We start from the raw sequence: 23612 nt of genomic DNA on the forward strand, positions 1-23612 counted from the left end.
ATAGTTTAAACTCAGTATAAATATATTCTTGATTACAACCTTGTAGATTTATGTGAATTGTTCGTGAATTATACTTAAACAGCAAATCGAAATTAGTCGTCGGACATCGTCACCAGTTTTCATTGTGTTGAAAATTGCTACAAATTTACAAGAGTTTATTGCTAGAAAAATATATCTGATATTCATAGGCAAGTGTATAATTTTAAAAAATGTATTCATGAATTGAATTTTCTGGATTATAGTGCACTCTGATTATATTTTTGTCGAAAAAATAAAGTTTTCAATATTTATAATTTGTGGAAACTTGGTGTTCTAAAGGAAATTAAGTAGAAGATAAAACACAATTTTTTTTTGCATTGGTGAGCGAAATTTAGGAATTGCAGTCATTTCTTTTAGGATATGGAGCTACATATTCTGCGTGGTGGATTCCTTTCTTAAATTTTAATGTGTAATGAGTAGTCGTTAATCGTGTAAATATGTGTATGTATATTTAGATTATTGTGGTTAGGTTTTTATGGTTAGAAAGCCCCGTTTATCAACCGATCCTAAAGTTCATGTGAGAACAATAATATTTTTCAAGATATGGCAAGATCAACTAATATTTTAATTAGGAATATGAATATTTTATAATTGTATTCAACCTCTTGGTAAACTCTGTGAATACATAAGTACATAAAATATGAGGAATAACGTTAAAATTTTTTTTGCAGCGTTAGAAGAGAATAATTTTTACAAAACACCGCATATTCGGTGTTCAATATAATACTCTTGATTCTTAAGTTTTGCAATTCGAAATGCTGTAGAATAAAATTTAGAAAAAGTTTTAATTTAACTATTTTAAGTATGGCCGACATCGAAAACGTCAAGTACAATGTATAAGAACAAAGTATAATGTTTTGTAATGCATCCGAAATATTTTTGACATTGCACCATGTTTTGAAACGCATTAAACCGACAATCAATGCGCAGTGACAGAGAAAATCACGTATCACAAATAAAGTTGATGACATTTTTTTATACCCTTAACAGGGTATATTAAGTTAGTCACGAAGTTTGTCACACCCAGAAGGAAACGTCGGAGACCCTATAAAATATATACATAAATGATTAGCATGATGAGCTGAGTTGATTTAGCCATGTCCGTCTGTCTGTATATATACACACTAATCCCACAGTGTTTAAGCTATCGGTCTGAAAATTCGACGTAATATCTGCACGAAATTTGTTATGAGTTATTTTCTAAAGCAACAATGTAATCTCCGAAGAAATTGTATAGATCGGATGACTATAGCATATAACTGCTATAATAGCTGAACGATCGAAATAAAATGCTTGCATGGAAAACTCTTTTATTTGACAAGGTATCTTCACGTAATTTGGCATGTATTATTATTTAAGGCAACAATGAATTCTCCGAAGAAAATGTTCAGATCAGATCAATGTATCATATAGCTGGCATACAAAGTGACCCCTATTTGTGAAGCGTATTATAGCTTCGGTGCAACCGAAGTTAACGTTTTCGTCCGTTCCCACGACAGTCGGGTCTACGTAACCGGAACGGACCCGGGTTTATTCCGGCCAAGGACTGTCAACTCGGCAGAATTCTACCGCTACAACAACAACGTTTTTTCTTGTTTTATATTTTCATTGGCAACGTTGGCGCAGTGAAATTGTAAAGCTTGTTATTTATTGTTTTATTAATTTATACTAAATTTGTATAAAATTCAGAGGATGGAAGCATTCCCCCGAATTCGATGTTAAAATCGGTGTGTACGGAGGAGTATGTATGCTATTCTATTCTATGTACGGAGGAGGTACAACAGTTACCGCTGACTTATGGTTTTTGAGATATTTGCATTCAAAGATAAATAATTCAACTATTAAAATTGCATGTTGATTGATTTATATGGAATTTTATTTTATATTTTTAAATTGTATATCCACTAACACTTCACTAATCCATTCTAGACATTTGTTTTGTACAAAACTAACTTTAATTCAATATTAAACATTGGTTAAAATCCATTTATTCATACGACAACAAAATGGTTGCATAAAAACAAAAATTAAGTCTTACTATATTTAATAAAAATAAATATAAAAGAATGATTATACCGTCAATACAAAATTCATAATTTCAGAACTCAAAGAGCAGGTCTACGCAAAATAACTGAAAACACCACGGTATTGGACCGATCAGGGTTAACTGGTGTGTTATTTATTTCTTGCCATTGGGGTATTATTTGTTTCCTTTATTTCTTTTGGATCCTTAGTAAAACATGTAGATACGGTAACATTGATTATGTTTTAGAATGCAACCCTTGTGTTATTGTGAATAAATGAATTGAACAAAAGTGAAATATTGAATCAAAGTTTTTATTGCACTATTTAATATAAAATAAATGTGTAAAAACAAATTGGTGAAGTGTTAGTGGATATAAAATTTAAAAATATAAATGTAAAATTTATTATTAATGGAGATATAGCTATAAATTACTTTAAATGGAATAGGTGAAATTTTGAACTTTAATTGCAAATATCTCAAAAACCATAGGTCAGCAGCAACTATATATGTATATATATTTTCTTAATTTGGAGAGTCGCCTCTATCCAAAATGGCGGGTTGCTATTCTAAAAGTTATCCTATAATATATATTCCTATATATTTTAATGATGTGGTTTGCTTGTATTTTCGGAGAAATAGATTAAACTATTTGGTTTTGATCATAACATTTTTTATCTTTATACGCTTGCAAAAAACTTTGCAGGAAAAGTGTTCTATAAAGTCAAATTATAAAACGAATGATTTTGCAATGTTGTTTGACGTTGCACAAATACTGATACTTTGCATCAGTACGTTTTCGATGTCGCCTATGTAATTTTTCCGTCTATACTACTGTGCATTTCCACATACACCCCGATTCACTTAAATGGACAGAAGCTCCGTTTAAGCTTGGTTTTAAAGACGGATCTATTTTGAACTTATGTTGAGAAATTGAAAAATATACCTTTCATAATTTTGTTTATATACAGTGTTTTAATGAATTACTCAAAAAATGTACTTTTGAATTTGCGTCACTTAAATATGGACAGTAGTCTCAATAAGCGAATTAGATTAACCATACAAATGTAAATGTCTTATTAAAGTTTTATAAACTATTGCTTTTAGTATTTACTATTGCCTTCTATATTACGGATAGTTGAAAAAATTTGTTCGGAAGGCTATCACGAAGGTTTTTTAAAAAGTTCAAAGATATCTCACTCCATGCAATTTTCATCGCTGCTAAAAGGAACTCCCAATTATCGAATTGACTGACTGACTCATAAACCTTGCTGGTCATCCACCCCCAAACGGTTTCCATTATATTAAGGTCAGGAGAATAGGGTGGCTATTTCAATAAACTCTCATTTTGAGCTGTAGTCCAAGATTTTACTACTACCCTTCTGTTGTGGATCGGAGCATTGTTCTGTTGGTAATGTCCAAAGAATGGGTCCAAAAATATTGGAAAATTCCGGAAATGCATTCTTGAGTATGTGTTTGTACAAAGATGCAGCAATTTTTGATTTTTTATACTGTAACCCAATTGTTCCTTAATAATATACCTCAGGCCCTTCGCTGCTATGGTGACGTTCTAAACAGCGTTCTTTTTTCCTAAAGTTATAGAAATAATCGTTAAATCCTTCGGGACCATTAAAATTAAATTTTTTTATCCGAAAACACGACCGATTTCCATTAATTTTTCCAACACATGTGATCACTGCAAAACTGTAGCCTTGTCTTTCGATTCGTTGAGCATTAAGCGGTGATTTTTTTTTTTAATTTTTGGGCACCAGATGCTTACAACTTTTGATTACTTTGCTCACAGTGGAAGCACGCACTGGAGCCACTTTTCGCGTTTATTTTTGCTGCAGAGTCACTCGAATTGGAAGCTTTTTTTTCGCAATATACCACCTTTCTGCTTCTATGGTCACCTTTTTTTATTTTTGTCTTATATATTTTTTTCATAAGACGCCGGATTTCGTAAAAAACTGTAGACGACATTTGCACTTCTATTAATTTTGGAAGAAATAGCTCGCGCAGAAAGACCTAAGTCCTCAAAAGCTTCACTTTTGGCCTTTTCGACATCAGAAAATGCATATGCTCGTCCCATATTTACTAAAAAGACCTGAAATCGTTCCAAAAATCTCTTAGATGCCACAAATAACAATTTTATAAATTTCGCCTAAACGGACATGCCTTCACAATGCTGTAATTTAAAATGTACCTATTCAAGTGACGCAAATTTAAAAGCACATGTTTGTCTTATTCATGAAAACTCCGCATATAAACAAAATTATGAAAGATATATTTTTCATTTTCACAAGATTTGTTCAAAAAAGATCCGTCTTTAAAACCAAGTAGAGATATAGGCTCGTATCTTAAAAATAAATTGTGTACATATTCAAGTGAATCGGGGTGTATCTATTTTCTATTTATATTATTTAATAATTAACTTTTTATTGTTTCTACTTATACACAAAATAATAATAAAAGGGTTTCATGCTAACAAGTAATACCATATCTACAGAAATAAATAATGATTATACCGGCAGCTATATATATATCTATATATATATAAACAACCTTCTCATCTACCCGAAATCGGGGGTTTCTTTTCTAAATCCTAGTCGATTATGCTATCAAATACCTTAATGGCATTATTGTGAAATTTTTTGTTCCGGCAATAAGTTTTCCACTGAAATGGTGTTGTGTGTGTTTAAAGCAGAGGTGCTCACAACGGCATAGCTTATTTGGCCCCAGTTAGCTCCTAGAAAATTGTTTAAAAAAAAACACAGCATTTTTACGAACATGCAAATTGATCACAGTAAGCAAGTTGACTTGCGCTGGCATTGTCTGGCTCGAGATAGCTTGCTCGAAACTAACAGGATAATCGTCATTTATTCGCCGTTGTCAGACATTGCCTCGCATTCACTTAGCTTTGGCCAAATTGCTTTATTGTTACGCCAAGGATGAAATGATGCGAGACTCTTTCAATCGAGAGAGAACTGTCAAAATCCACATTTTTTATAACATTTGCCAATCATGCCACTGTCGAACGAAAATGGATGTATTTTGCATATCGATATTATTTTTAGGTGCTCCGTCCCCGAGTAGGCCCTTATAACGCATATACATCCCTATATACTTGTATTTATATTATAAAATTTTTAAAAAATCATATAACATAAAAAAATTATAACAAAGAAACCATACATATCATAATAAAAGATCATGGTTTTATAATGAACGTTTTAAAATAAATTAACAAATAAAATTTAGTTGCACGTTATTCAAAAGTATTTGTGTCGTTCCTTGAAATTTCGTTTCGCACTGCTTTTGTTAGCTATTTTTAGTAGGTTTATTTCTGGCATCCCGCCTTTTTTGACATCAGCTGTTCGAAATTCCCTGATTTTAATAATCAGGGAAAGAGAATAACAGAAAAATCAGCGAAAATGAGGGAGTCTCGCATCATGTCATCCTTGGTTACGCTGCAGTTACACGATCAAGAACCTGCTTTCAAGTCGATCACACAAACTGTGTGTCAAAATTCATTTAAATTGACAGCTGTGACACAGGGTGTAAGTAGTTTGATACTCAGTCGTAATTTCTAGATACCGTCGCCAAGAAATAACTTAAAATTCTTAAAAGTTTTGCACGAAATATATAATTTAATTTAATGGAAAAATGTTATGATTCGAAAGACTTTAAAAATGCAGATATTTTGCTTTTTTTAAATTACTTTTTCGGCACTATAAGCTATTTGAGCGATACAGATACTTTCATTTCTGCAAAGATTGATTGATATTCTTGTATTTTGATATCAGTCCATCGATATAACGAAAGATTTATATTCCCATTAATTGCTACGCTTTTGTATAAAAAACTATGTGGTTAGCTGTTTTAAATTGGTTGTTAAGTTGCCACACGATTTGATATCAAGACGGCGTTCAAGTTTGCAAATGTGATAGAAAATGTGCAGCAAGTTTTTGATCGTGTAACATTCGGGTTAGTTCAGTTAAAAAATACAATTTTGAGTCGACTTATTTTTTTTCATTTTGTTGCAAGTTTTATTAATGTTGTCGTGTGGCTTCTGAATTCAGTTTTTGTCTCCTCTGTGTTAAAGTGCAAAAAAGGTTTCTGCCGCTACAAGAAAGAAACTGCAACTCGATATCCTTTCACCGAAGTTCCTAAATTTGGGAAATTTACACTGTATTAATGCTTAGTAATGATAGTCTCTCCATCTATGGGTGTTGGATGAGTCTAAAGTCATTTAATATCACCCACAGAAAATAAATATGGTTTTTATGCCTTCATAATATCAAAAAAGAAGTGTTATATACATTTGTTTTTTTTTTGTTCGATATGTTTCTCCCACTACTGTGATGATTTTTTGTTAAAACAACAAACCACTTTCTTATGTAATTATAACAGATCCACCACCGCGAATTCTTTTACTCAACATATATTTTTGGTTTCTCTTATATATGTATTTTGTGTATATACAATTATATACAGAACAACGTGTTTACAATTTTTGCTACCTACGTATAAGTCAGTAGTTTAAAATAATAGTTCATTTTCCAATGAAAGCTGTGTATTTATCTCGTGATGTTTTGTAAAATTTATACGGATTTTTGGGAATTTGTGTTCTTATATATTTTAAAACCTGAGTCAATATATGTATGGTATAATGTAAATAAACAAGTCACAAATTTCATATAATTTTAGTTTTATCATCTGTGGCAATACATAATAACTTCAGAAAAGAATAAATTTGAAAAGTAAAAATCTACGCTCTCGAGCAAACTATTGACAGTAAAAATGGCTTGTGCAACACTTAAACGTACATTAGACTGGGAAGCACTAAATCAGCGTCCTACAAAGCGTAGACGTTGCAATCCTCTTGGGCAGACAACCGGAAATGGAGCATCACCATCACGCTCATCTGTATCATCTACTTTATATGACAATGTGCAGAGTCCTAGTGGAAGTCGTATTTCCAAAGAACCACAGCCTAATCCATTCACAGAGACCAACTTAACAAAAATATCACCAGGTTAGTGCAGTAATTGAATATAATATATGAAATTTATATATGATGTCTTAAGAGTTCTTACAAAGATACAAGAACGTCTTTTTACCATCGTACATGGAATAATTTGAACATAAAATTTTAAATATTAATTGGAAATATATTTTTAATTAATTACCGTATCTTTTTTTTTAGATAAAATGGCTCAGGATATCCGTGATGAAATTAAACGACTGCATCGCTGTAAACGTCTTCAATTCCCACCGTCTAACGTAGATGGTATGCAACAGGACTCTGAATCGAGCGGTTCCGAAATGGGTGCCGATAGTCCACGTCGCCCCGACACCCCGCCGAGTTTGGTGCGTAATCCAGAGAAAGCGCTTTTTACATTTAAGCAAGTTCAATTAATATGCGAACGTATGCTTAAGGAGAGAGAAGACGAGATACGTGAGAAATATAATGCTGTGCTGACTACGAAGCTCGCCGAACAGTATGATGCTTTCGTAAAATTCACATACGATCAGATACAAAGGCGCTACGAAGCCACACCAAGCTGTGAGTAGAAAGTTGTATTTACATATACATATATCCAGTCTAATTTAAATACTTTTGTATCTGATATTCATGCCACGCATATAACGCATCGTAGACTAATGTACTTACAGTTATGATCAGAGTTGCCACTTTCCTAACGCACAGTTAAAATTATTTTTATTTTGTTAAATTTAATTAATGCTTCATTATTCTAAATGGAAAAAATTGAAACTATCCAACATGGTGCTATATTGGAAGTGGGCCTTTATTTATCCTGTGGTTATTGGGGCAGAAAATTCCCACTAACTTCCTGGCTGAATCGCGAAACATCAGTATTGAAACAGTGAAACTTTAAAATAAAAATTAAAAAGACCGTTTTACAGTAGGTGTCCTCTTCCCATTTTTGTTTAATTTCTATGTCTCGGAAACTCTCCTTACCCCCAAAGGAAATTTTTTTACCTTATACCTATGATAATGATTCCACGATTACGACTTTGGAATAGATAAATTTTGGGCTAAAGACAAAAAACGTGGACTACATAGAAACAGGTCGATCGGATGAATTATGTAGCAACGCAGTGATCGCATAGCGGAGCTGCTTCATTGACCTAGATCAGTGGTTCTCAAACTTTTTTAATGACGGAACCCTTTTGGGAAGCAAAATACTTGATGGAACCCTACAATAAAACAATTGTTTTTATAAGTGTATTCTTTATTAATCAGCATAATAAAAGTAAAATGTAACAGTGACTAATTATTATTTACTTCACCACTTGGCAAGGACGATAATAGAAAACTTTAAAAAAGAAAAAATCTAACTAGTGGGAGGTATGAAACTGTTTTTTATTTTTCATCAATTGGTTGATATCAGGTTTGATGGAAGAACTTTGGAGTCTCATATCAGTTTCGGCGTCCAGTCTATTGCGATATTTTGTTTTTGTGGCTGCATAAGTTGAAAATCCTGTTTCGCACAAATATGTAGTTGGGAACGGGAGAAGAATATCCAGAGCCATTTGGCCAAGCATTGCATATTCATCTTGGATTCTGCACCAAAAATCATTGAGAGGCGTCGTTTTGAATAGTGACTCCATATTTGTATCGGATGACATTTCTAAAAGAGATTCATATATGTATCTCGTTTGACATGTTTTCAGGCTTTTCCAAATTAGGTAAAAAAGGATTATGAATCCATGAATTCACTTTAATTTTTGTATTGTGTTCTTCGGGAAAATACTTTTCAAAAGATGCGCGCAACGAACTGCGATAATTGACCAATTCTGCAAACATATCATCTTCGAACATTTCTAAGTCGTTTTCGCTTATAAACTCACTGAGTAACGTAAAGCTTTCTATTTCTTTCTTACCAATGCAAATGATCCAAAAATCTAATTTTCTTTTAAAAGCAGTTATTTTATTATAGGCCTGAAACACTGTTACCTGTTTGCCTTGCAACGATAAATTCAATTCGTTAAGTTTTTGAAAGATATCCGTCATAAAAGACAATCGAAACAACCAATTTTTGTCGTACAAACGGTCCTTCAAATTAAAAGAAGTATCTGCTGAAAGAAACATTTTTAACTCGGCTCTGAGTTCAAATAGCCTTGTTAAAGTTTTACCCCGAAACAGCCATCGCACTTCTGTATGGAGCAGCAGTGTTTTATGTTTGCTGCCATAATCTTCACACAATAATGAGAACAATCGGGATTGTAGTGGTCGTGATTTGATAAAATTAATTATTTTTACAGCTTCATCCATAACTAATTTTAGATTTGACGGCATTGCTTCATCGCAAGTGCTTGTCTATGCAGAATACAATAACTGGAACTATAATTAGGTGCTTTATTTTTCATTCGTGACACTGCTCCTGCTGTTTTACCTGTCATCGTCTTGGCCCCATCTGTACAAATGTCAATACAATTGTTCCAACTGAGATTATTTTCTTCAAAGAATAAATTTATTTCATTTAAAATTTCTTCCCCGGTAGTGTTTGTAAGCAGCGGTGAACACATAAGCATGTCTTCTTCAAAAGAACTTTTATATGGATATCTCACAATAACCAGCAGGATAGCCAAACCAGCGACATCAGTCGACTCGTCCATTTGCAAGGCGAATCGTGTATTTTGTAGACGTGTAACTAGTTCTTGTTTGACGTAGCTTGCCAGATCATGGATTCGTCATGAAACAGTATCGTTTGATAGCGGAACAGTAGATAGATGCTTTGCAGATTTTTCATCGAGCATACATTTTGTTATGTCTAATACACATGGTTTTATTAAATTCTCAGCGATAGTGTGCGCTTCACCTGCTTGTGCAATGCGATAGCTAACTAAATATGATGCCTCCGTGGCCTTTTCGTTGATAGTTTATGTTACATGCATCATATTTCTTTCCGCGCGCACTGCTTTTGAACATTCAGCGTTATTAGAAGATGTTGTTGCAACACGTTTAACACCTTTAAGCCAACACGTCAGGATAGTGGGGTTTAAATAATGCACAATCGTTACTGCGTATAAGAGACTAAATTTAGCACCTACAGTGAAGAAATGTACCGATAAAACTGAGAACAGAATACAGCAGGCAGTAAAACAATGAACACTAGTTTCTCGCTAGCGAGCTTGTAAGTAGGTAGTAACTTATCGCTCCGAACGCTAATCGTCAACTGACGACGCGCGACGCGCAATCGCAGCTTTTATACTTAGTCCTAGACTCGATCTCGAATATTCTCAAAAATACTCGAGTCGGCAACTTTGATAAACAAAAAGCAAAAATAAAAACAGAAATTTAAAAATTGCGTTGAAAACAATATCGACTTATTATTTGGGTAAAACTATGACACATTATAAGTTTTGTTGTCACATGGGGGAGGGTACGCGCATTCCACAGACCGGCAAACTTAGAGTGAACGGGTTGTACAAGTATAAAATTGTTGATACCAAACTTATGACATTTTGTACCAGCTATTGTAACACATGTTCGTACAAATACAAATAAAAAATAAATAACGTCCATAGCGTTTTGTCTCCGCGCGGCCGCGGAGTCCGCGCAGCCGCGCAGCGACCAGAGAGAGGTGTTTTGATTTTTTTTTCTAAATTCTTGTGGAACCCCGACAGAGGTATCACAGAACCCTAGGGTTCCGCAGAACACACTTAGAGTATAGCTGACCTAGATGATCGTTACTACAACAACAACAACCATTATAAGCATATAAGTCGAAAATTGTGCGGATAGTTATTTCCGCGATCTAACTCTGTTTGGATCGGTAAGTTCTAGTTTAAGTTTGCCGTCATTGTATCCTACTGACCCGTGCTGGCATCGAGTCCAACCCGGGCCCCGAGGAATGCTTTGCTGCGTTTGCGCTAGAAGGCTCCATCCAAACTCCACCTCGGTTAGGTGCAAAACACCCTTTTCCCTATGGTCCGACCCCGTCGAAACAGCTCGTTTCCTGGGCCTTCCGTTAGATGACCTCGACGACAACCAAACTGGAACTTATCACCCAAACGGGGACTAGGTAACCGTTACATCAACAATAAAATTGTGCGGATCTCCTGACTTAAATGTCAGTAACAATTTTAATTATTACTTTTCCTAGTGTATAGTAATTAAAATATCGATATGGCTGTTGTTTATAATTATGTCTAAATAATACAATAAACAATAATTAATTATGTTTTTTGTTTCAGATCTTTCATAATCGGACCTCAAGCGAACTGAATTACTAGTCGCTAAGATATCATCGCGTATATACAACACTTTCTGTATTTATGCATTTTGTTGGAGAAACAATAATATAAAACTGAAATTCTCATCATAACTTAAAATATTAACTTTAATAAAAGCACTGAAAGCTAATAAGATGAAAGGATAAATATAAAAAAGTTAATATAACAATCGCCTAAAGGATAAAAATATTCAAATTTTTATATATTCTGTCATATTATAATTTCTACTCGAACACATAATTTTTTTGTCATAGTCGAAGTGAAGTCTACATTTAAGTAAGTAAGTTAGCACCTTATTAACATAATTTGTTATGTTCTGTAAAAATCTATTGCTAACTTCAAATTGTACTTTGTTTTCAACTATGACTATTGGCCTTTAAACTCAAACATATTTAATAAACTTTCCATAAGACACCGCATTATTTACAATTCAATATTTTATAAACACATACATATGTAAGTAGATGTTCAAGATTTGAAAGCTTATGTATATTTTGTTGGTTTTGAGAATGTACTGCTTTTTCATTTGTAGAGATTGTTATACAATTTTAATAAGACTTTATTGAGGAATAATTCATGCTATAACTGAATGGTTTGGCATTAAAGATAAAATATTCCTGTCGGAATATGTTTTTTTTATTCAATGTCTTGTGCTATATACAATATATATAATATAAACATAGTTGCGAATGGCAATTGAGTAAAATTACTGAAGTTCCCATCCAATTATGCACTTGCTTTCTTATCAGAGAAATGCTTAATTTTTGTTAAGAGAAAAAAATCTAAAATCATACTAATAATTTTTCAAATAATACACCTGCAGCAGAGGAAAAGCGTATACTTTGAAATTGATATAACAAATAAACAATACAAGCAACAAATAAACAACAATTAAAAACCTCAGCATCAGTAAAAAGAAATAATATTTACACAAACAACTATATGTTAATATATACTTAGTATAGAACAGATATTAGGTTAATGAAATTGAATTAATAAGATTATTATTTTAATAATAATGAAGTGAATATAAGAACATACTCGAATATTGAAATTATACTTTTAAAGGATAATGTCCACTTTGGGTAAGTAGTATTTTTAGTTTATGCATAAAATTAGTTAAAAAACAAGTAAGGAAGAGCTAAATGCGGGTGTAACCGAATATTTTATATTCTTACAGTTTGAAATAATCAAAGCCCGGGAAATACTTTGAAGTGTTGGCAAAACTTATAATTAAAAAACGGTGCGGAAGAATTCAACACTCATTATGCGACGAAAGTCTGAAATGATTATAATCATATTCGGTATCTTATTAACTTATTTTATAGGTTTTAGACTCACTTAGTTTCGTTACTACTTGTATATTCTGCTTCATGTCCGAGATACGTACACTGCTTCATCAGGTTTGCACACTTCAGGTTTAAATAGTTTTGGTTAATATCTATCAAAACTAAAAAAGCTACAATTCTAAAATTATTACCGATTATAAACGTATAAATTTTCTACTAAATAAAACAACAATTAGTGTTTTTTTACCACCTTCTTTAATAAATTTTTTCAGAATCAACAAAAAAATTAATTTAAATTAGATAATCAGGTTAGCCAGTGTCACTTTTTTTTAATATTGTTTAACATTTTTTAGCTAAGAACATATTTTTAAACTTACATATGTGTGTACTAATTTGAACATTTTTATGTTATTTTAATAATAAGCCGATCGCACCTTATTGACTATGCTCTCAAAGATCAATTGGGTAGCGATTTGTACAATTTCCAATATAATTTAAGGAAATTGATGAGCAAGCCTTTTTAATATCTTCAACTAATTTCTCATTAGTGGAATACTGCGGACCACACTCGAAAGCTTTGCGAGCCTACCATCCTCACATCTTTTCTAATACATTGATTTAAGGTGGTGAGTTAGGCGCCAAATGCATTAAATCGACCTATTGTCCTTCAATCCCAGACCGATTCACCGATTTCACATATTTTTGCATTACAAAATTACTATAGTAATAATATCCAATATTATACGTTCACTTAATTTTTATATATAAAAGATATTAAGCCCACCGAAAGTTTGAAATTTTTATTTTAGGTATAAGAGGGTTACATGTAGTATTGGCCCGATTGTATACATTTTTAACATCACGATTACACAATAAGACAACCGAAGGTTCGAAAGTCTTTATAGTAGGTGATAGAGGCAAGGGGAAGTATTGACCGGAAATGACCTATTTTTGACGCAAGGGTGAGCCCTATCAAAAAAAAATCTCTCTAAATATCACTAATATATCAGAGTTTTACCAATATTTCCGATACATATTCGGTTCTTGTTGTTGTAACGGTTACCGAATCCCCGTTTTGGTGATAAATTCCAGATTGGTTGTCGTCGAGGTCATCTAACGGGAGGCCCAGGAAACGAGCTGTTTCGACGGGGTCGGACCATAGGGAGAAGGGTGTTAGATGAGGGGTTCGTTGGGCATGAAGGTGGTTAGTGTCATGCGGAGACTCATTGCACGTAGGACATGTGTTTTGTATGTCGGGTTCTATTCTGGATAAGTAGGAGTTTAACCTGCTACAATATCCAGAACGAAATTGCGCGAGGGTCACTCTGGTTTCGCGAGGCTACTCGAGCTCTACGTTTGCTATGGGTGGTGGTTTGACTCGTAGTACGCCATTCACTGAGAGGGAGTCATTGAAGGTGTTGATGGCTCCACTGTGAATGGCGGTCAGTGCCTGTCTGAAGTTCGTTGCGTCCGAAGTCCGGTCGGCGTACTGTCTAATTTCGTCAACGTAATCAAGGAAAGACCTCTTGATATTCCTAGGAGGCGGCTCCGCTTCAAGAAGACGACTGCAGGGGTGGTTTCTACGAAAACAACCCAGCAGAAACTGCTTGGAGAGGAGCTCGTTATGGCGACCATATTGGGGCTGCATTGTTTAGGACCGGCCGGCCGATTGCCTTGTATGTCGCCAGCAACGTTTCCTTGTCTTTTCCCCAAGAGCTGCCGGCAAGCGATTTGAGGATTTTGTTGCGGCTCTGTACTTTGGCAGTTATCGCGGTCGTGTGAAGAGTGAAGGAGCAAAGACTGTCTAGTGTAACGCCTAAAATTTTAGAGTGGTTTACTGTCGGAATTTTGGTACCATCGACTGAAATATTTAGATCCAGTCTGTACTCCTTCGTCCAGTTCGTAAATATGGTCGCTGTGGATTTAGTGGGGGAGGTTGGTCAGACTGGGAGTTATGCTGTCAGTGCGCGAATTGCGTTGACAGCATGGGGCCACGTAACTCGTGGTCCACTCCCTGTGTGTCTTAAGGGCTGAGCAGGTCTTAAGATGGCTCCATCCATTGCATGTATTGCACCTAACCGAGGTGGAGTTTGGATGAAGCCTTCTAGCGCAAACGCAGCAGTAAAATTCCTCGGGGCCCGGGTTGGACTCGATGCCAGCACGGGTCAGGAGGATACGGAGCAACCCTGATGCTAGGCGTTGCTCCAATGACGACAAACTTAACCTAGAACTTACAGATCCAAACAGGATTAGGTCGCCGAAATAAAAGCCCTTGGCCGGATAAAATCCGGGTCAATTCTGGTAACGTAGAACCGGCTGTTTTGGGAATTGCCACATAGTCGGTATTTGGGGACGGTTAGATTTCAACTTTTTTGGCCTGAAATGGCACACCTTAAAACCATTATTTGTGCAAGGTTTTATTCAGATAACTTCTTGGTGCATGATTTGTATTGTCAAATGGAAGAATTGCATGGAGTATAAAATTTAAATATGTATATGTTCGATGTGCGCTTTGTATGAGTACGTTCACATACAAATTTTCGACGCGAAGCCAAGCATAGATTTGGGCAACTCATCTTTTTACGCTTTGCCAAACAACAGCCGCAATTTTTTTTAATAGAGAGAAACACTGAAAGCGTAGCGTTCATTGTGGCATACCCTTTGTTTTCTGTGCTTTATTGCTTTACTATGAACTGTAACGCAAATCGAGGAAAGTTGTACGTGAATGTGCCTTTACGCGATGTCAAAAATGCTAGAAAGCAATGTTCCCACTAAGGTTTTTTATCAAAGGAACATTCGGTGTCAAATTCGTTTTGTAGCTTAATTATTAGCAGTGTACGGTGTGATTTTGTATTTCTTATTTGCGGAATTAATTTTTTGATTTATAAATAATACAAATACAAATCGTTTTGATTTTATTAGGATAAGGCTTAAACCTACTAACGTTATCATATGAACAAGAAATTCAAATTTGCTCACAATTTTAAACAGAAGAGTGTCGGCAGAAGCAGTGAATATACATATATAGTATTTCCTTTAAGCAGAGAATATTCATAATTCTCTAGGAATTAATGTATTTCTCTTTATTAAATCAGTGAATGTTGAAGGATACACTAATAAATATATACAGCTGTGTTCATAAAAATAGCAGTGCTCATGAGCTGCAACTTTAAACTTAATTTTATATATCAAAAAGTAAATGAATGTTCACAAATTTAATTTTTTTTTAACTTTGTGATTATTTTAAACAAAAACAAATCAATTTAATATTCAAAATGTTGTTAATTTTTTTTACATTATTAATTTAAACAAAAAAGTGCTGTTCCACATGCTGTTTATAAAAATAGCAGTGAGTAATGAAAACAGTGGAATTAGTTGGAAAAAAACATTGTTGAACTCCAAAAAACTATTTTAATTTGTTTGCTTGGGTTAGTACCCATTATTTTGTATTATGGCCTGGCAACTGCAAGGCATAGAATCCACCAAGTCCTGGCAGCGCTTGACAGGGATCCGCTCCCATGATTTTTGAACAACCTCCCAATGTTGTGATCGAGATGTTGGATTTGCATTTGCATAATATCGTTTAACATCTCCCCATAGGTTTTCAATTGGATTTAAATCCGGAGACTGCGCAGGCCATGACATAAGATCGATCCGCTTTGATGCCATCCAGCTTTTGACCAGTTTGCTTGTATGTTTAGGGTCGGTATCTTTTTAAAACGTCCATTTTAGTGGCATTTCCCAATTGGCATAAGGAAACATAACATTTTCTAATATGTTAACATATACAGATCGATCCATGATCCCATCAATCATGAATATAGGGCCCACTCCACTGTAAGAAAAACATGCCCATACCATAATACTCAATCCGTCGTGTTTAACTGTCTTTAAAGTGTACCTAGGATCGTACTCTGTGTTAGGTGGACGTCTGACATATTGTCTGGAGCCCTTTTAGAACACAATTTTACTTTCGTCACTCCATAAAATACTTCGCCACTTTGTAATGGGCCAATTAAGGTGACTTTTGGCGAACTCCAAACGTGCTTTGACATGTCTATCTTGCTGGACGATGCAAAAGGCTGCGCCCTGCTATATCGCACAATAGATCGGTCCTCATGAGGTGTGGTTTCACGTTAGATACCACGATTTTCGGGCATTTCTTTAAAGTTTAAAGCATTATGAATCATTTTAGCAGAACATCCACATATTTCTTGGATGTCTTTATATGTTTTTCCCAGGTTTCTTAGTTGCACTATAATATTTCTTTTTTCAGGAGTACAATGTTTGCCCCTGCTCACTAAGTTAAAAAATATAAATTTATTTTACTGTTTTCTAATGTTAATAATAGTCACAGACACAAAACCACTTACTTTTTATCAATTAAACGTCTTAACAAAAATTTTTTGGCTTATCAAGATACGCACTGCTATTTTAATGAACAGCCAAAGACTGGTGCTTCTAGCAAAAAGAGTTGTTCATTTGCTTAAATCTCTCAAATCTAACGGGATTTTTTCGTTTCTTCCTTATACACATTCCATTCTACAACAACAATGCGTAGACGTTGGAATAATCGTAACGGAACTTGAAAAAAGATAACATTAATTGATTGCATTTCTCGCACTGCTATTTTTGTGAACACAGCTGTACATATATGTATGTATTTATGTATATTTAGTCCTGCCATAAGTTCTGTTACAAGTTCAGGCCATTATACAAATTAAACTCAAATACATTTTTATTTAAAGTTAATTTAATTTAATTTTTTTTATTAAGTGGGGGAGAGGGGCATATAAATACATATTTGCAATTCAACGTATTAGAAATTGAGTATTAAAAACAGATATTGAAATTGCTTATCATTGGCAGACAATAATTGACATGCTAGAAATTGTTAATCAATTTCATTTTTGATTTTACGCTCTCAATCCCAAGTCGCTGATTTTCTTTTTGCTTCGAATTTTATGGTTCTTATTTTAAACACTAGTTCGTGTTCTGGCTAAATTCGAACTTAGTGAAATCAGAGAACCTCAAACATCAGAAAACAAACTATTATAATTAGTATTATTACACATTCTTTGATTAAATTTCGTTCAATGTTCGATTTGTTTCCATACAGAGTTGAAAAGTAGCGAGTACGGAACGGAGATTGTATAAATATATTATTTTACGTTCTCTGTTTTTACTTTTTCAGCTCAGTTGTTTTACGTTCTCTGGAATAGCTGAATGCCAATTTCTGATGTATTCGCTTCGAATTTTATGGTTCATATTTTAAACGCTGGTAAGTAATTACGAAAATGGAATTTTGAAGAAACATTGGAATACTTCATTATTTAGTTCATATCCTGGCTAAGTTCGAACTTAGTGAAATCAGAAAACGTAAAGCGTAAAATATCAATAGCCAAAGAATGTACGATCAAAAGAAGGGCAATCCAAGAAAGTGTGAAAAACTCAAACAGATAAGGCAAAAGTTTAATTTCGTTCAATGTTTGATTTGCTTTAGTACAGAGTTGAAAAGTAGCGTGTACAGAACGGAGATCGTATAAGCACAATACTTTACGCTCTCTATTTCTACCTTCTCAGCTCGAACGGCTGAATGATAATTTCTGCTACATTGACTTCGAATTTTATGGTTCTGATTTTAGTTGAGGGTTAGGTGCTGGAAAAATAAGTAATTTCGAAAATCTTCGAAATCCTCAATTCAGGTAAGGAATTTTGAATTTCTCATCCACATAAGAACGCCAGCACCTATTAAGCCTAATCCAAAAAACAATTAAGGCAAATTTATAGTTGTCCCATTCATAAAACAAAAAGGAAATTAAACAATTAATTGGTTTGGTGAGGTTTCATTGTAACTGTTTGACAAACTTTTCCTTATATGGACCTTCTATCTGGAATAAACCCTAATTTTCAATCAAGACAAAATTTCAAAATATTTTAAAAGGTCGGTAGACTTTATATTCCCTTTAAACGATTCTAAAGGTATAAAAATTTACGTCTAAAAATTCTACCCTTCCCTTAGTTATACTGTAATAGTCTTTACATTGCGACCAAAAATTATGCATGTGCTACGTATGAGCTGGAAAAAATAATAGGGACCAATTAGGTTATTTATTAGTTTGCACAGAATAGTAAAGATCGCAACGAAATTTTCTGAAATTAAGAGCCTATTTAATGTTTTGTTGAAATTAACTATAGTACATAACAAGTAAATATTTTTATATGAAAAGGGGCGCGGCAAACATTGTACGGAAAGTGAAAAGAAAACCATTATTAAATTCAGAAAATCAGGAGAAACTATTCGTCAAATAGCGGAAATAATAGAATGATCCAAAAATATGGTCTGTAATGCATTCGAAACACGCGTAAAAGGTGAAAAAGAGGATGGAAACGCAAAACAACGGCAAAGTTTTACCCTTGGCTGGTAATGCAATCAAAAAATTATCCATTTTTATCGTCTGAAAATATTAAAAAATTAGTAAATGCATCAGTAACCAGTCGCACAGTTAAAAATCGATTTCGGGAATCGATTTTAATCCAATGGCAAAACTTTTGTACGGCGACCTTGAAATGCATAAGTTGACCCCAGATATACACAAAAAACTATTAAACATGACGGCTGGAGTTGGGCCGATTTATTGGATAAAAAACAAAGTGTTCAACAGATTATCTCAACATCCTTAATACTGTAATGTTGCCCTATGCAGAGGAGCACATGCCATTAAAATGGAAGTTCATGCATGACACCGATCCGAAACATGCTTCGAAACTGGTAAATAGCTTTAGCTCAATAAAGTTGACGTTATGGAATGGCCCTCCCAGTCGTCGGATCTCAATTTTATAGAACACCTATGGGGAGTGCCGAAAAATCAGTCGGTGGACAAAAATGGAAAAATAAGCACGAATTATGGAGAAAAGACCAAGAAGCATGGTATTCAATACCAGTCACGATTTGCACTAATCTTGTCAGCTCCATGCCGCGAAGATGTCAGAAGATGATTAAAATGAAAGGAACATCAACAAAATATTTGATTTGAATGGAAGAAAAGTAATAAATAAATAAAATAACACAGAAAACAAATTAATTAGTTTTTGTCCCTATTTTTATTTCCACGCTGAAATACAAAATTTATCCGTTTTCACTTTCTAAACTCAAATAATCCAATCAAATAACTACTCAAAATGTTAATTAATTATCAAAATAAACGATAATATTTGAATTAATTTATTGTATATCATTTAATTCAAAACTAAATTGAAAATTTTTAAGATATATCTAGAAGCATCTATCAGCCAGGTAAATATGCTAGACCACCACTTTTTTCCTGGGTATGTAATGCGGTACTGAGTCAGGTTTTGATCAAAAGGGTCCAATCTGCACATATATAAGGTTGGAAGGTATCTCCCTTCCGCTTTTTTGTCTTTTGAATTTCGCGGCTATGTACAAAGCGCTACAGAGCTCGTATCTGGCAACACTATACATAATTTGAAAGGTCTTGACATAACCTACAAAACAACGCTATGCATGATTAGTTTGGATATTGCGTTCAACAGTTATAGACGTGTAAACATGGAGTTCACTAACGCCGAAACTCGCGCTATTTTAAAGTTTTCCTTCGTTAAAGGCAAATCCGCTAGAGAAACGTTCCGTGAGATTAATGGTGTTTTGGGGGATGGTACTCTATCACTTCGAACCGCGGATAAATGGTTTCGACGATTCAGAGCCGGTGAAAACGACACCATGGATAAGCCAGCCGGCGGAAGATCTGTGACGACAAATACCGATTAAATCATGGAATACATCGAATTAGACCGGCATATGGCATCTCGTGACATCGCCCAGGAGATGGGAGTTAGTCACCAAACCATTTTGAACCATCTGCAGAAGGCTGGATACAAAAAAAGTTTGATGTTTGGGTGCCGCATAATTTGACGCAAAAAAACCTTCTGGACCGAATCAACGCCTGCGATATGCTGCTGAAACGGAACGAACTCGTCCCATTCTTGAAGCGGATGGTGACTGGCGACGAAAAATGGATCACATACGACAATATCAAGCGAAAACGGTCGTGGTCGAAGGCCGGTGAATCGTCCCAAACAATGGCCAAGCCGGGATTGACGGCCAGGAAGGTTTTGCTGTGTTTGGTGGGATTGGAAGGGAATCATCCACTATGAGCTGCTCCCATATGGCCAGACGCTTAATTCTACCATATACTGCGAACAACTGGACCGCTTGAAGCAGGCGATCGACCAGAAGCGTCCAGAATTGGCCAACAGGAAGGGTGTAGTGTTCCACCAGGACAACGCCAGACCACACACTTCGTTGATGACTCGTCAGAAGCTACGGGAGCTCGGATGGGAGGTTTTATCGCATCCACTATATAGCCCGGACGTAGCGCCAAGTGATTACCACCTGTTCCTGTCAGACCACACACTTCGTTGATGACTCGTCAGAAGCTACGGGAGCTCGGATGGGAGGTTTTATCGCATCCACCATATAGCCCGGACGTAGCGCCAAGTGATTACCACCTGTTCCTGTCCATGGCGAATGCCCTTGGTGGTGTGAAGTTGAACTCAAAAGAGGCTTGTGAAAAGTGGCTGTCCGAATTCTTCGCAAATAAGGAGGGGGGGTTCTACGAGGAAGGTATTATGAAGTTGCCGTCTAGATGGAAACAGATCATCGAACAAAACGGCGCATATTTTAACTAAATCCGATCACTGTAACACTTTTTATAAAGCATTGAATGAAGAGCAAAAAAGCGGAAGGGAGATATTTGACAACCTATATTAGTGACATTCTGTGATCGCACAAGGGCGGGGTACTTTTATGCTTTATTTACTCTCCTTTGAATGACGCTGTGCCATTGACTTAGGATTTTCACCAAAAGTGGTAGACAATAAGGAGACAACATTATTAGCTTTCCACTTCACCAAACGAATACCAGTACTTTTCATAACAATTAATTCTAAATTGATTTAAAATTGTTTCTAATGCATCAGAGGACAGCTTGCAGGAATGCGGTTTTCACGGATTGTTAACATGGTAATAAATGCTCGAAGTTCGCCCATTCTTATGTTTGGGGTAGTGCATATTGTGACATCGAAAAAATTTCAAATTGCTAGTGCGGTAGCAAATAACGACAATGCTCGTAATTTGCACCTGGGAAAATGAGAATAATAGATGAAGCATCATTTTTTATCAATTAAAATATTTGTTTATTGCTTTGTGGCAGAGAAACGATTGAAGGTTTTAGATCATTAAAATCCATACTTTTATATGCATTTACAATAATGGGAAAACTTTCGATATTTGGAGCTAAATAAAAAAAAATACGCATTATATATAAGGACTTACCGTATCATAAGATTCGCACTAGGGGTAGAAGTCAGGCAACTCCCTCCCAGGCGTATCCCCATAAACACGGACTGGGCCACTTTTAGGGATACGTTTGAAATAAATGTCAATAGGAGGGGGCAGCTGGACGGCAATGCTACTGCTTCTGGACTTGATAGCAGGTTGTCTGCGCTAAACCAGTCCATTATAGAGGCATTTAATAGCAGCTGCCCCCTAAAGACGACCACCAAGAACCGCAGCTGTTCCTGGTGGTCAAGTAGGCTCTCAGGACTACGAAAAACGGTACGCAAGTTATTTAACAAGGCTAAGCGTACCGGGTACTGGGAGAACTACAAGTGCAGCCTAACTGATTACAATAAGGAGATTGGGCCAGCAAAGCAGAAGAGCTTCAGGAAGTTCTGTGAAAGCGTCTTCTCAACGCCAGAGGCTGCAAGAGCAGGAGCAGGATCAGGTTCTACTGCTCCACCTTGTTCGGCTGATGAGGGATAGCCTAGCGTTGGCATATATCCCAGAACCATAGCGAACTGCAAAGGTGATCTTCATACCGAAAGTAAGAAGGAAAGACTATTCGTTGACAAAATCCTTCAGGCCAATAAGTCTAACCTTCCTTCCTACTTAAAAGTATTGAAAATATCATAGTAAGCGATACCAAGATTCGTCTGGGCACAATGAGACGCTGTCCACAAGGCGGAGTACTATCCCACCTACTTTGGAGCCTAGTTGTGGACGATCTTCTCGAGCTGCTAACTAGCAATGGAATCCGCTGTCAGGGATATGCAGACGATATTGTTATCTTAACCAGGTTAAGTTCGCAGACACTCTCTGCGACATTGTACAATGGGGATTGGGGCTGGCAAAGGGATGGTGTAGTGGGGTTGGTTTAAACATCAACCCCTCCAAGACTACAATCATACCGTTTACCAGGCGCAGGTTACTGCCACGCTTCAGAAACCTATCCCTAGGCGGCATAGAGCTGGAGATGGAGATGGTCAAGTACCTGGGCTTCACGCTGGATTCCACTCTACGGTGGAAGCAGCATGTGGACCTGACCTTAGCCAAAGCTACGAAAGCGCTCATGGTGTGCAATCGACTTGCTGGGAAATCATGGGGCTGCAACCCGAGGATTATCAGATGGTTGTACACCATGATTGTGAGACCGATAATAACATATGGAGCAGTGGCTTGAGTTTCCAAATGTATCTGCGCGTCGGGCGCGATGCGTACGTATCCGACTGCAGCACTGGAACTAATGCTGGAGCTCACACCGTTACATATAGTGATCGAACAGACGGCCAAACAGACCCTGCTTCAAATGACAGCAGAAAGGTTTGGCAAAGGGAAGATAATCTCGTCCCAGCAGATGAAGGCCCGAAATGCCACTGGCCCTTCTTCCAAGGGATAGCATTTCCAAAGCAGTAAGCTTCACTAGGAAGTTCAAAGTTACCCTTGGCAGTAAGCCGGAATGGAATGATTCCCCGCTGCTAAGAGATAGCACTATCAAGTGCTACACCGACGGCTCGAAAACGGCGGAGGGGATTTGTGCAGGGATCGCAGGGTATGTGCTATAAGTCGGTGCGTAGAGATGAACCTCCAACACAACTATCGCAATAAGAGTATCAGCATACTCAGCGATAGTCAGGCG

At 35.8% G+C, this 23612-nt stretch overlaps 1 protein-coding gene across 4 annotated transcripts; it reads left to right on the forward strand.

Annotated features, from left to right (window-relative positions):
* The first annotated feature begins 34 nt into the window (after window positions 1-34).
* akirin lies at window positions 35-12366 on the forward strand. 4 transcript variants are annotated; one of them, XM_014237658.3, is made up of 4 exons: window positions 35-188; window positions 6770-7097; window positions 7269-7628; window positions 11288-12366. In XM_014237658.3, the coding sequence occupies exons 2-4, from the start codon at window positions 6863-6865 to the stop codon at window positions 11296-11298; spliced, it is 606 nt and encodes a 201-aa protein (XP_014093133.1). In that variant the 5' UTR covers window positions 35-188; window positions 6770-6862; the 3' UTR covers window positions 11299-12366.
* Window positions 12367-23612: the final 11246 nt, after the last annotated feature.

This window comes from Bactrocera oleae, chromosome 6 (genome assembly GCF_042242935.1).
Source record: "Bactrocera oleae isolate idBacOlea1 chromosome 6, idBacOlea1, whole genome shotgun sequence".
NCBI classification, from domain to species: Eukaryota; Metazoa; Arthropoda; class Insecta; order Diptera; family Tephritidae; genus Bactrocera; species Bactrocera oleae.

Coding starts and splice junctions, on each gene's coding strand:
- akirin (XM_014237658.3), top strand. CDS start 6,863: ATGGCTTGTGCAACACTTAAACGTACATTAGACTGGGAAGCACTAAAT. Junction 7,098..7,268: donor CTTAACAAAAATATCACCAG/GTTAGTGCAGTA, acceptor CTTTTTTTTTAG/ATAAAATGGCTCAGGATATC.